Genomic DNA, 14,251 nt, shown 5'->3' with positions numbered 1-14,251 from the left:
TTGCTAGCTAATTTGTCCTATTTAGCTAGCTTGCTGTTGCTAGCTAATTTGTCCTGGGATATAAACATAGTTATTTGACCTGAAATGCACAAGGTCCTCTACTCCTCCAATTAATCCACATGTAAAACAGTCAACCGAATCATTTCTAGTCATCTCTCCTCCTTCCAGGCCTTTCCTTCTCTTTATGTTATATTGCGATTGGCAACTTTCATAAATCAGATGCATTAACAACACTGACCTCGTTTGTCAGTCAGTTACCTACGTGGGTATAACCAATTAGGAGATCCCACGTGGGTACCTGCTTATATAAACCAATGAGATGGGCAGTACTTGCAGTGCGATCTGTTGGCGCGAGCGAGCAGTGTGGGTGCAATAATTGAAAAACAGGTTTCTAAATATATTTTGCAGCACACGCGACACGAGCGGTGTAATCAGCCTGTTAGTGTATGTAAACTTCCAACTTAAACTCTACGTGACAGTAGAACAGTACAATACTTTGGGTAAAAACAATTTAACAAATCTGTGACAAATACTCTTTTGGAGATTGTAATTACAAGAAAGTATGGGAATGGTTGTGGGTTCTGGTCACCCAATCTGTCCATTAAAAAAAGCTGTTTCTAGCATGATGGTTCTGTGTCCGGTTTTCTCAAGGGAAACTCTGTTGCACTCATGCTTTTCATCCAATGCAAGTTGTATATGGTCTTAAGGTGGGTGGGAAACCTGTTTAAGGGTTTAGTCAAACAACTGACTAATAGAATTTAACACACCAAAACAAATAAATAGTTTGAGGATTAAAATGTAGAATTCAAATATCAAAAAAAGTGAAAGACATTGATATTAAATGTTTGGGGAAAAGAGTGGGGGATAAAAACAATGATTGGTTTCCAGCAGCTGATCCACAAAACAAACGTAAATTTAAGTTGTAAATGGAAGCAGTTTGACCCCTTACCTCTGCCATCTTCTATTCTCATATACAAATTTAGAAATCTTAAAAGAGGTATACAGATTAAACAATACAAATCTACGAGAATGGCTTACCAATTTAAAAAAAAATTTGGTCAGCCATTCTCGTGACTTTTGTCGCTGTTGAGCACCCCTCCATTCCTTTGTCTGCTGAAGCTTAGGCCCACCTGAGCTAAAACACATCTACTTCCTACAAACAATTAATTATATCCTACAATAAGACATCCTCTTTCCCAGGCCGGAACACTGAGGAGCTTCTCAAGAGAACAGGTTTTCATGGGTCGTGTTCATTAAGTCACACAACAGAAAACAAAAATGAGTGTTTATTGGACAAGTCTAGTTAGTCCCTCCCAGTTTGTCTGCTTTCTTCCGTTTGGGGCCTAATGAACAAAACCATGAAGTTGAGAGATGGATTCTTTGTATGGTGGGGTCATGTGGGGTAGTGGACATACCCCTGAGTAGGAAACCCTGGAAGTTGGCTGGAGAAACAGGTAGGTTCATTTGTAGTCAAGTATCTGACCCGCATGTCCATCGGTGACGGAGTACAGAGGATAAGACAAGGCTAATTCACGTACCACAAAACAACCTTTAGAGTTAGTGCTCTCAATGACTGTACAATCCAACTGCGAGAGGTGCGAAGAGTGAAGAGAATTAACTTCTCCCCGTAAGGCATCCAGTTCATATGGATGGATGGGGCCACACTGAGGAGGGGACAAGGAGGATGAATTGAAAAAAACAACAAACAAAAAAAACACAAGAGGAGAGGACAGGAATAAACGGTGGACGACTTCAGTGGAGAAAAAAATATATAAAAAAATACAATACTACAGAAATGAACAAACATACAACTTTGTTTTACAACACATCACTATTGCAGACAAAGTCCACTAGGTCTGTGACCCCCAGCAGGTCATCTTCATCATCGTCCTGTGGCGCCAACTCCAGTCCGTTGGGCGCTATGGTGACGGCTGTGGCTCCAGGTTTTTGGGGCCCAATGTGAGCCAGGCCCTCCAGGGCCTTGATGGGACTCTGTCCGTTGGTAGGGGGGTGCAGTTCCACCAGGTTGTAGTCCAATGGGCTGGCTCCCTTCCCCAGCACCCCCCCTTCCTCCTCTTCCTTTGTTTCTTCCTTCTCCTCCTCCTTGTCAGAGTCGTCCGAGTCGATGCGGTTCACACGCTTGCGGACCGGACGCTCTCCCTCCGATGATTCATCGGAATCGTCATCGTCCTCCTCGGAGGCTCGCCTCCGTTTCAGCGAGAGGCGTCTGCGGCGCTGCTGGGACTCTTCCTCAGACGAGTCAGCCCTCCTCTTCAACCTAGTCCTCTCCCTCTTGCCGTCGTCCGAGCCTCTGGAGGAGCTTGCTGAAAGAGCAAGGCATGAAACGGTGGTTAGGTAAAACCATATTGTTAATATCAGTTAAAGTAATGGCCAGTGAGGACTTGCTTAAGAATCTAATTCATATGACTTACAGACACACTACAGAAAACATACGCTAATAGCAGTGGCAGTGAGGCAAAGACTGCGTGTCTAGAAAAAATAGTCTGGCTGACCTTCGCTGTCGGAGCTGGTGAGGCGCCTCCGCGGTTTGACTTTGTCCCGGTTGGTGCCGGCCTTTGAGCCATCGGAGTCGCCGGACGACTCGCAGTAGTTGACCTGCCTCTTTGTATGACTACGGCGGGATCGGCGTTGGCTACAGTCCAGGTCGCTGTCGCTGAACTCGCTGGAACCCTCTGAGACTAGTTAAAAAGGTCAGCAAAGAGAGAGATCCAGTCAACACAGAGAGCCACGTCACAGGGCCGCCAACACATACCTATTGGTCTTTAAAAGGACAATTACAAAATCAATACTTAATGTCATATGTTTTCAGACCATAAGATTTTTATAATATCAAGATGATCCATCATGTCCCACCCAAACAGCTGTCTAACCACTGTAACGAAGGCCTAAACCACAAATTAGTGTAAAACATAAGCGCCACAAAGGACCTTTTCAAATTATTTTGGGTTGTGGCATAAAACAGAATCCACAAAACAGATGGACTGGAACTTGTCTCAGGAAAAGACCACTTGAGATCTGAAAACATCTAACAAAGTCTAATTCTGGAGAGCGATGTCCCTTCAAACAACAAAGAGGAATTGATGACACCAACGTACTCATTTCGTCCTCATCTTCATCACTCGTCTCCTCCTCTTCATCGTCTGAGTACCCTCTCGCTCTGCGGCGCCTTCGCGGCCGAGTGCTCCTTTGACATTTGGCCGGCCTCCTTGTCCTGGCAGTTCTGCGTCGCGTGCTGCCGAAGTCACTGTCGTCGTTAGAGTCGACTGCCGCTTCACTCTCTGCGTCGCTCTTGTCTGAAGCCACAAACTCCTCTTCCTCCGTACTACGCATAAGTGTGCAGGGGGAGAGGAGAAAATTATCAATTATTTCAACACCTCTTTGTGTCACACCTTTCTGGCTGTAATAGCTGTCAATAAAGTGGTACCTTGGGTTGTGTTCATTATGGCACCCAACAGAAAACATTTTTTAAAAGTCAACGTAGTCACTCCGTGTTTCAGTCTGTCGTCTTCCATTTGGTGCCTTATGAACACAACCCTGTCGTCCTTGTCCTGACTTATGCACCCTTACCTCCCACCCACCTGATGACCCTACCTGTCACTGAGACGGAACTCATCCTCGCTCTCCTCCTCCTCCACAGTGCTGTCGCTGTCCAGGTCGTTGAGACGCCGGCGCTTCTTCCTGCGCTGGCCGGCGTTGGGCCGTGGCGGGCGTCCATTCTCCTTGCCCTCACCAACCTCGCCTGCTGCCAGGATGGTGGACATGTCCTTCCCTCTGCTATGGCCTGTGATGTTGGCCATGTCCTTGCCCCGACCAGCTCCTGTAGAGGGCAGCATACGTCAACATTTAGACAATCCAACAGGCATACATTAACCTCCTAGTCAATTGACAAACCGGTGCATCAATCAAAGTTACATAACAAAAGAATTCCCATCAAAATCTGTCAGTTTAAGCTAGAGATCGTACTTCCACATCTGGGTGAAAGGTAGCAGAGCTAGAGAGGTGTTTGTCAGACCATGAGACATCCCGAAACTATTCTATGGAAAGGAGAGACTCATGAACACTATGGTGTTCTTTGTTTTGCTCTTCGACTCCCACACGTGTCACGCAGCACGTCAACGTATCCGGTACAGTTTTTTTTAAAGAATGGAAGTGCCTACCCCCCCCCCCCCCCCATAAAAGGGGTTAAATGTGTTAAAATAAAAAGCTATTCCATCTAGAGTAATGGTTGCTGATAATGGGCCTCTGTACGCCTATGTAGATATTCCATTACAAATCAGCCGTTTCCAGCTACAATAGTTATTTACAACATTATCAATGTCTAGACTGTATCTCAGATAATTGTTTTATTTTTAATGACAAAAAAAAGCTTTTTTTCAAAAACAAGTGACCCCACACTTTTGAACAGTAGTGTATGTTTCTATTCCTAAAGGGATCCTTAATTCAAATAGCTAAATTATACATAGTATGACAATCTTAAAACAATTCCAAATGTCAGCTTAGCACCCCCCCCCCCAAGACTAAAGAATGAAAGATTGTTTGCAGGCGACATGAGTTAAAAAGGCTCTCAGGCTGTGTTTCATTCAGGGTAGATGTTCCCTCCTTTGCCCTCGTTCACGCTCCTTGACAGATCTAAAATGAAACGCAGCCTCACGCAGCCTCGCAGCCACTTGACTCTTCATAACCCTTCTTAAAGCTTGAACAATGCACAATTACCAGGGGGCGCACAGGTGAAATGCTACAGCCAGAAGTCATTTCAGAACAAAACTAATAGACATTGAATTAAATTCATAATTCTGTGACTTTGTTGCCAGATTCCATAATGTCCAACTGTACCTCCACCATCAGCCTCTCTGATGTCTTCTTCAATTGCCTCCTCGATAGCCTCATCAAATTCATCAAACCTGCAAACAAGATGTCGAAATTATTCAGGGGTTTAACAGCCACCATACTGAAACAATAAAGACCAACCACACACACACACACACACCAGACTTTTCTAATAACCCTGAGTTTAGTACAGACTTCATACCTGTAACTTATGCTTTTCTTTGCCCTTGTCGACCTTCGACCCCAGCTCTTGCTTTTCTCTTTCTTCTCTTTCTTCTCCTTCTTCACTTCTTCCTCCTTTTCTTCCTCTTTTTCTTCCTCTACCTCCAACTGAAATGAGAATAGGCAACGTGTCAGTACACTATAGGAAGCAATCAGTCTAGGCAGGGCAGTGAACAGTGTGACAGACCATTTTACAAGGACGTCCAACACACACTGAATTCTGGATGTTTTGCAATGGACTTTCAAGATGGTATATAACCATAACAACCAAATGCTACTTACAGAGGGAGTGATGATGTTTTCGACACTTATTCCAACATAGACCAAACGTTCTTTTCTGGAGGGAAAAAATACAATAATTTTATTTAAAACAACTTATGATAGAATAAACAAACAAAACAGTTTTCCCATTATCAGAGGCCCACTGCCATTGTACAACAAGAAATGTCAAGCAATGTAAGCTCCATTAAATGTTTGAGATCGATACACAGATCAGGGTGATTGTACCTATTCTATTGTCGAACCAATGCAATTCAGTGTAGAATTGCATGCGTTGTGGACTGAGCCTCATATTATTTAATAAGAACCACCCAACTAAATGTATTTATCTTCCTGTTGTCATTTGCTGTTTTACACCAAGGGTCATGGTTCAGAGGTTCTCACCTTCGCTCAGCGCGATCCCTCTTTTTCAGGGCAGCATCGAGATTAGCAAGCTGCTCCTCAAGCTTGTCACAGAGTAGCTTCTGCAGGGGGTCACCAGGAGATGGGTAAGAATGACAGAACACCACACATACACTCCCCTACATATTTATTTGGACAGTGAATCTAAACCTTTTAATTTGGCTCTATACTCCAGCATTTTGGGTTTTAGAAGCGACAGTACAGAATGCCACCTTTAATTTGAGTTTATTTTCATACATACAGAAAGTATTCATACCCCTCGACTTATTCCACATTTTGTTGTGTTGTAGCCTGAATTGAAAAAGGGATTAAAATATTATTTTTCCCCTCACCCATCTACACACACACAATACCCCAATAATGACAGAGTGAAAACATGTTGAGATTTTTTTTTGCACATTTATTGAAAATCAAACACAGAAATCTATTTTACATAAGTATTCACATCCAACTGTTTGTAGAAGCACCTTTTGACAGCGATTACAGCAGTGAGTCTTTCTGGTTAAGTCAAAGACGTTTTCACTCCTGGATTGTGCAACATTTGCCCATAATTCTTTTCAAAATTCTTCAAGGTTGTTGATCATTGCTAGACAACGATTTTCAGGTCTGGTATATATTTTCAAGTAGATTTAAGTCAAAACTGTAACTCAGCCAGTCCGGAACCTAAATATTCTTCTTGGTAAACAACTCTAGTGTAGATTTGGCCTTGTGTTTTAGATTATTGTCCTACTGAAAGGTGAATTTGTCTTCCAGTGTCTGGTGGAAAGCAGCCTGAACCAGGGTTTCCCATAGGATTTTGCCTGTGCTTATCTCCATTTCATTTTTATCCTGGAAAAGTCCCCTGTCCTCCCATACCCATGATGCAGCCACCACTATGCTTGAAAATATGGTACTCAGCAGTGTGTTGTATCCAGGACAAAAACATTTTGTATCCAGGACAAAAAGATAATTGCTTGGTCACATTTTTAGTAGTATTACTTTAGTGTCTGTCTTGTTACTAACAGGACACGTTCTTTGAAATATTTTATATTCTGTTCAGGTGTCCTTCTTTTCACTCTCAATTATGCAAGTATTGTGGAGTAACTGCAATGTTGTTGATCCATCCTCAGTTATCCTATCACAGCCATTGAACTCTGCAACTGTTTTAAAAAGTCACCTTTGGCCTCATGATAAAATTGTGGAGTAATCCCTGAGCGGTTTCCTTCCTCTCCGGCAACTGAGTTAGGAAGGACACCTGTATCTTTGTAGTGACCTGGTGTATTGATACGCCATCCAAAGTGTAATTCATAACTTCACCATGCTCAAAGGGATATTCAATGTGTGCTTTCTATTTTATTTTGACCATCTACCATTAGGTGTCCTTCTTTGCAAGGCATTGTAAACCGTCCCTGGTGTTTGTTGCTGAATCTGTGTTTGAAAGTCACTGCTTAACTGAGGTACCTTACAGATAATTGTATGTGTGGGGTACAGAGATGAGCTAGTCATAAACAAATCATTTTAAACACTATTATTGCACACAGTGTGAGTCCATGTAACTTATTATTTGACTAAAGCATAACAGAAGAACATTTGGAAAAGGTCAAGGGGTGTGAATACTTTCTTTAGGCACTATCTGTTTTACCATTTAGAAATTAAAGCACTTTATTGATCTAATCCCCCAATTTGAAGATGTCCTAAGTATTTGGACAAATTCACTGATAGTGTATAACATTTATTCAAAATTTGAGTATTTGGTCCCATATTCCTAACACGCAATGTTGACATCAAGTGACTCTACATACTTGTTGGATGCAATTTCAGCTTGTTTTGTCATTTACAAGTCACTTTTATTGTAAATAAGAATAGAATATGTTTCTGAACACATACCATGATTACGGATAATCACGAATGAATCGTGAATAATGATGAGTGAGAAAGTTAGATGCACAAAGATCAGGGCCCCAAAACATGCTAACCTCTCACCATTACCAATAACATGAGCATTTTTTAGGGGTATGATATTTATGCCTCTAACTTTGTCACTCATCATTATTCACCATTGGTAATGGTGAGAGGTTAGCATGTTTTGGGGCCATGATCTTTGTGCATCTGTAACTTTCTCATTCATCATTATTCACGATTCATTCATGATTATCCGTAATCATGGTAGCATCCACATTAATGTAGAAATGTTCAGAAATATATTTGATTCTTATTTACAATAAAAATGACATGACAATCTCAGAAAAAGGCTGTGTCGTTATCTTCGCAAGGGGAGTGCTAGAGTATTGAAAACAGGGGTGCCATCTGAGGTTTTTTAAATTTATTACTTGGTAAAAAATACATTTATAATCTCTCCCAATTTTTGGGAGCATACAATATACTGTAGCGCAGTATTTGTATTATTTATTTTATACAGTATTTTCTTGCTCATATTTATCAAGGGTGCCAGTATGGACCTGACTGCATGTATGAAAATACCCTCAAATAAAAGGTGACATTCTGTACTGTCGCCTCATAAAAATTTGATCTCAAATCCAAAAGGCTGGAGTAGAGGCAAATTAAAAGTATTAGCTTCACTGTCCAAATAAATATGTAGGGGAGTGCATAATTAAGCCATTAGTTAAAAACATAGTGATGTGGCTAGCATCCAAACTGTAGTGTGAGTACCGATTGTTTAGCATCTGGATGTTACTTACATGTTGGCAGGGTGAACAGAACCACTCCCCATCTGGGATGATCATGAGAGGGGGTCTGAGGCAGGCCGTGTGGTAGCCACTGTCACACGAGTCACATAGCAAGATCTGTGGAGGAAACACGGAGGGGGATTAGCTGGAACACATTATATGGTAGTCTTATCTGTCAGTGGAGATAAATATTATGAATATAGTATATTTAAAAAAATATATAATTATTCAACCTTTATTTAACTAGGCAAATCAGTTCAGAACAAATTCTTATTTACAATGATGGCCTACACCGGCGGCGCTTGGGCCAATTGTGCGCCGCCCTATGAGACCGTGATACAGCCTAGTATAACCGTGATTACAGCCCACCAGGGTTGGGGTCAATTCCATTTCAATTAAATGCTTTTCAATGAGGACCCACCAGCTCGGGATGGTTGGGGAGGCCGCAGTGTTTGCAGGGGTCTTCGTTAGGAGGGAGGTCATCATCCGAGGATGTGTCAGAGTCGTCGCTGTGCCTTTCTCTGTTCCGGTTCCTCCACCTCCTCTTGCCCTTCTCCACCTTAAAGCTCTCATCACTGTCATCCTCCTCACTCTCCTCTTCGCTTGATTCGCTTTCATTGTCATCACCAGAACCATTCTTTTTGCGCCGTCGTGTTCGAGTGTTGGACCACCGGGTCTTTCTCCTCCGTCGCCCCTGAAAACAAAAGAAGAGCTCACCTCATTTTTGGATTTCATGAGGCTAATGTAGCACAGCATACGCATAAGTTACTGAAGGCTGACCTGACACTGTGGATCCCTGATTTAAAAGATACTGTTGATCCAAAAACATGCATTCACAATCCACCTGTAATATTAATGTAGAAATATCTGCAGTTACTGAAAGAACTTACCTTAGATTTGGACTGTCCATCTTGATCAACCTTTTCTCTTGGTTTCCTCTGAACAGTTTCCTCCTCCTCGTCCTCTTCCTCCTCAGGGGGCGTGGTCTCTTTTTTCTCCAGCCTCCTGTCCTGGAACTCCACCCCCTTAGCGGTTGGCCTGCAAATCCTGGGTGACCTCCGCAGGGATCTCCCAGTCTCACCAGTATCGGACCCCGAGTCCCTCTCCGTTCTCTGGAGCTCAGCTCTCCTTCGATGAGTAATTCCACGTATTTTCAGGCGAATCCCCTCCTCTTGAATCTCTGATGTTGTTCCTGCATCCTTTTTTTCATCCTCTTTATTCTCAGAACCTATACTTGCTTTTGCCTCACCCAGTTTCTCTGCTGCAGTTGAGTTATCTTTCTCAGCACCATCATCCTCCTTTTGGTCGTTTTTCTTAGCCTGATCATCTTCCTTCTCATCCTCTTTAGGGCATCCCTGGGTTGTGGCATCTTCCTTGATTACTTTGACCTGGCTTTTGTCGGTCTCACCTTCAGCATCAGTGAGAGATGATGCCTTCTTGCTGGTAGCCTGTTTTTCTGATGGTGCATTACAGTCCATGCGGTTTGAGTCTTTGATAGGCTCGCTCTCAGAATTCTCTCCACTTTTAACAGAGTTCTTTGTCCAGCCTTTATCGGCATGTCCCCTAATAATTACATTGTCATCTGTTGACTTTTCCGAACTTATTTCCATAGGCTCTTCCTGTTTCCTCCCCACTGGGACAGACTCTTTGAGAGAAGGTAATTGCTTAGAATCCTCAAAGGCGACATGTTTCTCTCCTTTTGCTGCAGCTGGCATTATGTCTGCCAGTTTCTCAGTTTCTTTAGAGGCATCTGGTTTCTGTCCTTCACAGATTGTGAAATCTTCAATCTTTTTAGAAGCAGTCTCTGTGTTTTTAAGGGTAGCCGATTTCTCAGTGTCTTTAGTGTTAACCGATTTCTCCGCTTCTTCAGGAGTAGCCAATATCTCTGTGTCTTCAGGGATAGGTGTAGCTGATTTAGCTGAATTCTCAGGGTCTGTAGTGGTAGCAGATTTCCCAGCATTTTCAGACATAGCCGATTTAGGCAATTTCTCCGCGTCTTTAGGCGTAGCCAATTTCTCTGCTTCTTTAGGCGTAGCCAATTTCTCCGCGTCTTTAGGGGTAGCCAATTTCTCAGCGTCTTTAGGGGTAGCCAATATCTCTGCGCCTTTAGGGGTAGCCAATATCTCTGCGCCTTTAGGCGTAGCCAATATCTCCGCGTCTTTAGGCGTAGCCAATTTCTCCGCGTCTTTAGGCGTAGCCAATTTCTCTGCGTCTTTAGGCGTAGCCAATTTCTCCGCGTCTTTAGGCGTAGCCAATTTCTCTGCGTCTTTAGGCGTAGCCAATTTCTCTGCGTCTTTAGGCGTAGCCAATTTCTCTGCGTCTTTAGGCGTAGCCAATTTCTCTGCGTCTTTAGGCGTAGCCAATTTCTCTGCGTCTTTAGGCGTAGCCAGTTTAGCAGATTTCTCTGCGTATTTAGGCATTGTCGATTTCAACGTGTCTTTAGGGATACCCAATTTCTCTACCTTTTTGGGTCCTTCCAGTTGGGATTGGTTTGATTTCTCAAAGATGTCTGCCATCTCCACGTCTTTAGGGCCAGATTGTGTCTCAGTCACTGCTGCAACAGCTCTCGTCTCATCTTTACAGATGGCTGTTTTCTTAGAGTTTTTCTCCAGGACGTTTTTTTTCTTCACCTCAGGGGCAACATTTGTATTTGTGCTTACAGCACTGACAGCAGGTTTCTCCTTGGTGAGAGCTGACATAATGTCTTTAGGGGTATCACATTTCTCTGTATGTTTAGATGCCTCTGGTTTCACTGTCATTTTAATGACCAACGATTTATTAGTCTCTTTAGTGCTCTCCAGTTTCTCTGCTTCTTTATTGGGAACTGGTTTGTCTGCCTTTTTAAGTAATGAGGACGTATTGGTCTCTTTAGAGCTGGCCAGGTTCTTGGCATCTTTACTCTTTTCTGAAATCTCTGTCTTTTTAATGACAGAAGATGTTTTGATATCATTAGAACCATCACATTTCTCTGCGCTCTCTTTGTTAGATGGATTCTCTGTATTTTTTATGACTGCTGGCGACTCAGGGCGTTTTGAGCTTTCTGGTTTATCTGTAATGGGATCAGGTCTCTCGGTTTGTTTAGTGATGACTGTTTCTGGGATTTTAGGGTTCAACAACTTTTCTGTGGCTTTTATGATGGATGTTTTTTCCATCTCTTTCACTACAGAAAGGGGACAACTGTCTTTAGGGACAACTGTTTCCTTAAAGGCAGCCAAATTTACCTCTTGAAATGCAATGTATGAATCTGTTCCTTTAGTTTCATCTGGTTTCTGTGACTTACTAGATAAAGGGGTTTTATCTGTTTCTATTGATGTGGATGTCTTGTGTTCTGTACGACGCACTTTCACATCCCACTTGGATACCTTGACTTTTTGTTCTTCTTTAAGATCAGAAGACTTTTCCGGTGTGCTTGTTGCATCCTTAGATGAAGTCAATGGCTTTGTCAGAGGGGATGAACATTTAGCCTCTTTTAGGGATGATTTTTTCAGTGCTTCATTGCTTTCCTTCTCTGCCTTTGGGGCTGGAACAATTTTCTGTAGGTTCGTTTCATCGGCCATGGCCACCTCCATGGGCTCCTCAGCATTGCTTGCCATCTCCCTTTCCTTTTTGTCCATGTCCAGGGACAGATTTGTTTTCTCTTTTTCACTAGCTTCTGCTGCTTCACATTCTTCCCTAGCAACAGCTTTTGTTTGCTGTTCTTTGCTATCAGCAGATTCTCTCTGTATTCCCATCTCTTTAGGAGATTCTCTCATTCCCTTATTGACACTTTTTTCTGTGACAGGCTGAGCATCACCATTCACTTGATCACTTTTAGTCTCCATCGTCCCCACCAGGGCAACAGAGACCTCTTTACTTGTCTCCTCAACTTTAGGAGCATCTTTGACAGGAGCAACAGATGGGTTACGCACAATGATTCTACTGCCACCGCCACTACTATTATCAAAATCTTCACTAAGTTTCATCTCTCTCTTTTTCAAGGGGATTTTGGCCTGCTGGTCATTCTTCATCACCCTTTGGAGTTCCTCTGCAGTCTTCCTCTTGGCTTCCTCAGTCTGTTCTGTCTGTGGCGTCACACAATGTTTCTCCGCAAGAGGCTCTGTAGCACTTGTGGCTGTGCTCTCCTTGGATTCTGACACCTCCATCAGCTCTTCTTTGATGGCCTGGGTGTTAATGGTGGCCTTGTCATCCACCATTGGCTTCTCAGATTGTCTTGTTGACTCTGACTCGACTTGGTTGTCTTTGAGGCCATTCGATGGGGATTTGGCATCTGAATCGTCCAGCTTTGATTCCTCTTTTGGGGATTTTCTTTCTGTATTCTCTGTTTTTGGGGACACTAAAGAAGCTGTATCCTTGGAGAGTTTGTCCTCTTCATCCCCGGAGGTATCCTCTGTCTTTTTAATTTCCCCTAATGGACGAAGGTATTATAAATAGAAAATACAAGTACAACATTTATAACTGCATCTGTCAGGGAAATACATGGATAAAATAGATTCAAGGCAAATGACTGCACTCATGCCATATCATAAATATGTCTGAGTAAACAGCAAAAAACAGATGGCATATGACATTATTGACATAACAAGCCTTGTCCATATAACTTTACCTTCTCCCCCAGTCTTCTTGTTCTCATCTTCCTCCTCTCCTTCTTTCTTTGTCAACAGTGCTGGGTCGATTTGAGTCTTCAGCTGTGCCAGGATCTCAGCCAAGCTGTTTCTGTCTCTACATAGAGATGGATAATTCAATTCAATCTTTCCAGTTTAGCAGACAGACATTCTCAGAAGTCTTGTGGTAAAATTACATATGAACCAAGTAATCTATAATCCACATGGAATATAAGACTTGACATTTAGGCTCTGCAGTACAACAGTATGCCTCTTTCATCCCCTAAGGCCCCCCCCCAAAAGTTCCATAGTACCTGACAATGCACTTCCAGGAGGACCCGTCCAGGTCGTCCTGCTCCTCCACATAGACCCTCACATTGTTATCCTGGTCAAGTTGGAACCAGTACATTAGGCCATCCTTGTCCTTGCCAATGGGATGGAGCCGCATCTTATCAGGATCCTCCTCATTAATTGCAGTCTTGAACTTGACATTGTCATCAAACTGGCACTCACATAAGTGCTGGACAGAGAAATAAAAAGTATGAGAAAGGTTTCCTTTGGCAAAAACAAAAATCCGATGTTAGTAGGGCTGCAAGATATGGAATTTTTTTTTAAATGGAATATTGCGATATGACTAGCAACACAACACACTTGAGTGAACTGAACAAGATCTGTGCCGCCACCAACACCACTGGTAACCACTATTTTCAGAGAAAACTTTTGTATCACACATAAAATATGTAGATTTATTTAGGTGAATAGAGGGGTGCTTTTTACCACCTGCATCTTGTTTGGAAATATATGTTGAAATGTTTGCATGCAGAACTAGCCTAATTGTAGCTACAGTGCATTCGGAATGTATTCAAGCCTTTGACCTTTTCCACATTTTGTTACGTTACAGCCTGTTATGTTAATTGTTTTTTTTTTCACCTCAATCTACACACAATACCCCACAATGACAAAGCAAAAACATTTATTTTTATTTAGCAAAAATAAATACAAAAACAGAAATACAACATTTACATAAGTATTCAACAAAGTACTGAGTAAAAGGCCTGAAGAACTTTTGGTAGCGAATACAGCCTTGAGTCGTTTTGGGCATGACACTACAAGCTTGACATACCTGTATTTGGGGAGTTTCTCACATTCTTCTCTGCAGATCCTCTCAAGCTCTGTCAGGTTGGATGGGGAGTGTTGCAGCACAGCTATTTTCAGGTCTCTCCTGTTTAATGT

The 14,251-nt window shown here is 42.5% G+C and overlaps 1 protein-coding gene across 1 annotated transcript in view; it reads right to left on the bottom strand.

Moving 5' to 3' along the window:
- Positions 1 to 530: 530 nt before the first annotated feature.
- rsf1b.1 (remodeling and spacing factor 1b, tandem duplicate 1) overlaps positions 531 to 14,251 on the bottom strand; it is a 47,505-nt gene continuing 33,784 nt past the window's right edge. The window contains exons 4-16 of the mRNA XM_020485758.2: positions 13,333 to 13,538; positions 13,021 to 13,136; positions 9,308 to 12,822; positions 8,839 to 9,111; positions 8,430 to 8,534; positions 5,734 to 5,813; positions 5,353 to 5,407; positions 5,051 to 5,178; positions 4,855 to 4,922; positions 3,613 to 3,838; positions 3,117 to 3,343; positions 2,514 to 2,699; positions 531 to 2,324 (exon numbers count right to left, since the gene is read on the bottom strand). Of these exons, the coding sequence (XP_020341347.2) occupies positions 1,819 to 2,324; positions 2,514 to 2,699; positions 3,117 to 3,343; positions 3,613 to 3,838; positions 4,855 to 4,922; positions 5,051 to 5,178; positions 5,353 to 5,407; positions 5,734 to 5,813; positions 8,430 to 8,534; positions 8,839 to 9,111; positions 9,308 to 12,822; positions 13,021 to 13,136; positions 13,333 to 13,538 (5,691 nt within the window). The 3' untranslated portion in view covers positions 531 to 1,818. The remainder of the gene's footprint in view (positions 2,325 to 2,513; positions 2,700 to 3,116; positions 3,344 to 3,612; positions 3,839 to 4,854; positions 4,923 to 5,050; positions 5,179 to 5,352; positions 5,408 to 5,733; positions 5,814 to 8,429; positions 8,535 to 8,838; positions 9,112 to 9,307; positions 12,823 to 13,020; positions 13,137 to 13,332; positions 13,539 to 14,251) is intronic.

This window comes from Oncorhynchus kisutch, linkage group LG6 (genome assembly GCF_002021735.2).
Source record: "Oncorhynchus kisutch isolate 150728-3 linkage group LG6, Okis_V2, whole genome shotgun sequence".
Classification (NCBI taxonomy): domain Eukaryota; kingdom Metazoa; phylum Chordata; class Actinopteri; order Salmoniformes; family Salmonidae; genus Oncorhynchus; species Oncorhynchus kisutch.
This window is presented reverse-complemented; position numbering and strand designations above follow the sequence as displayed.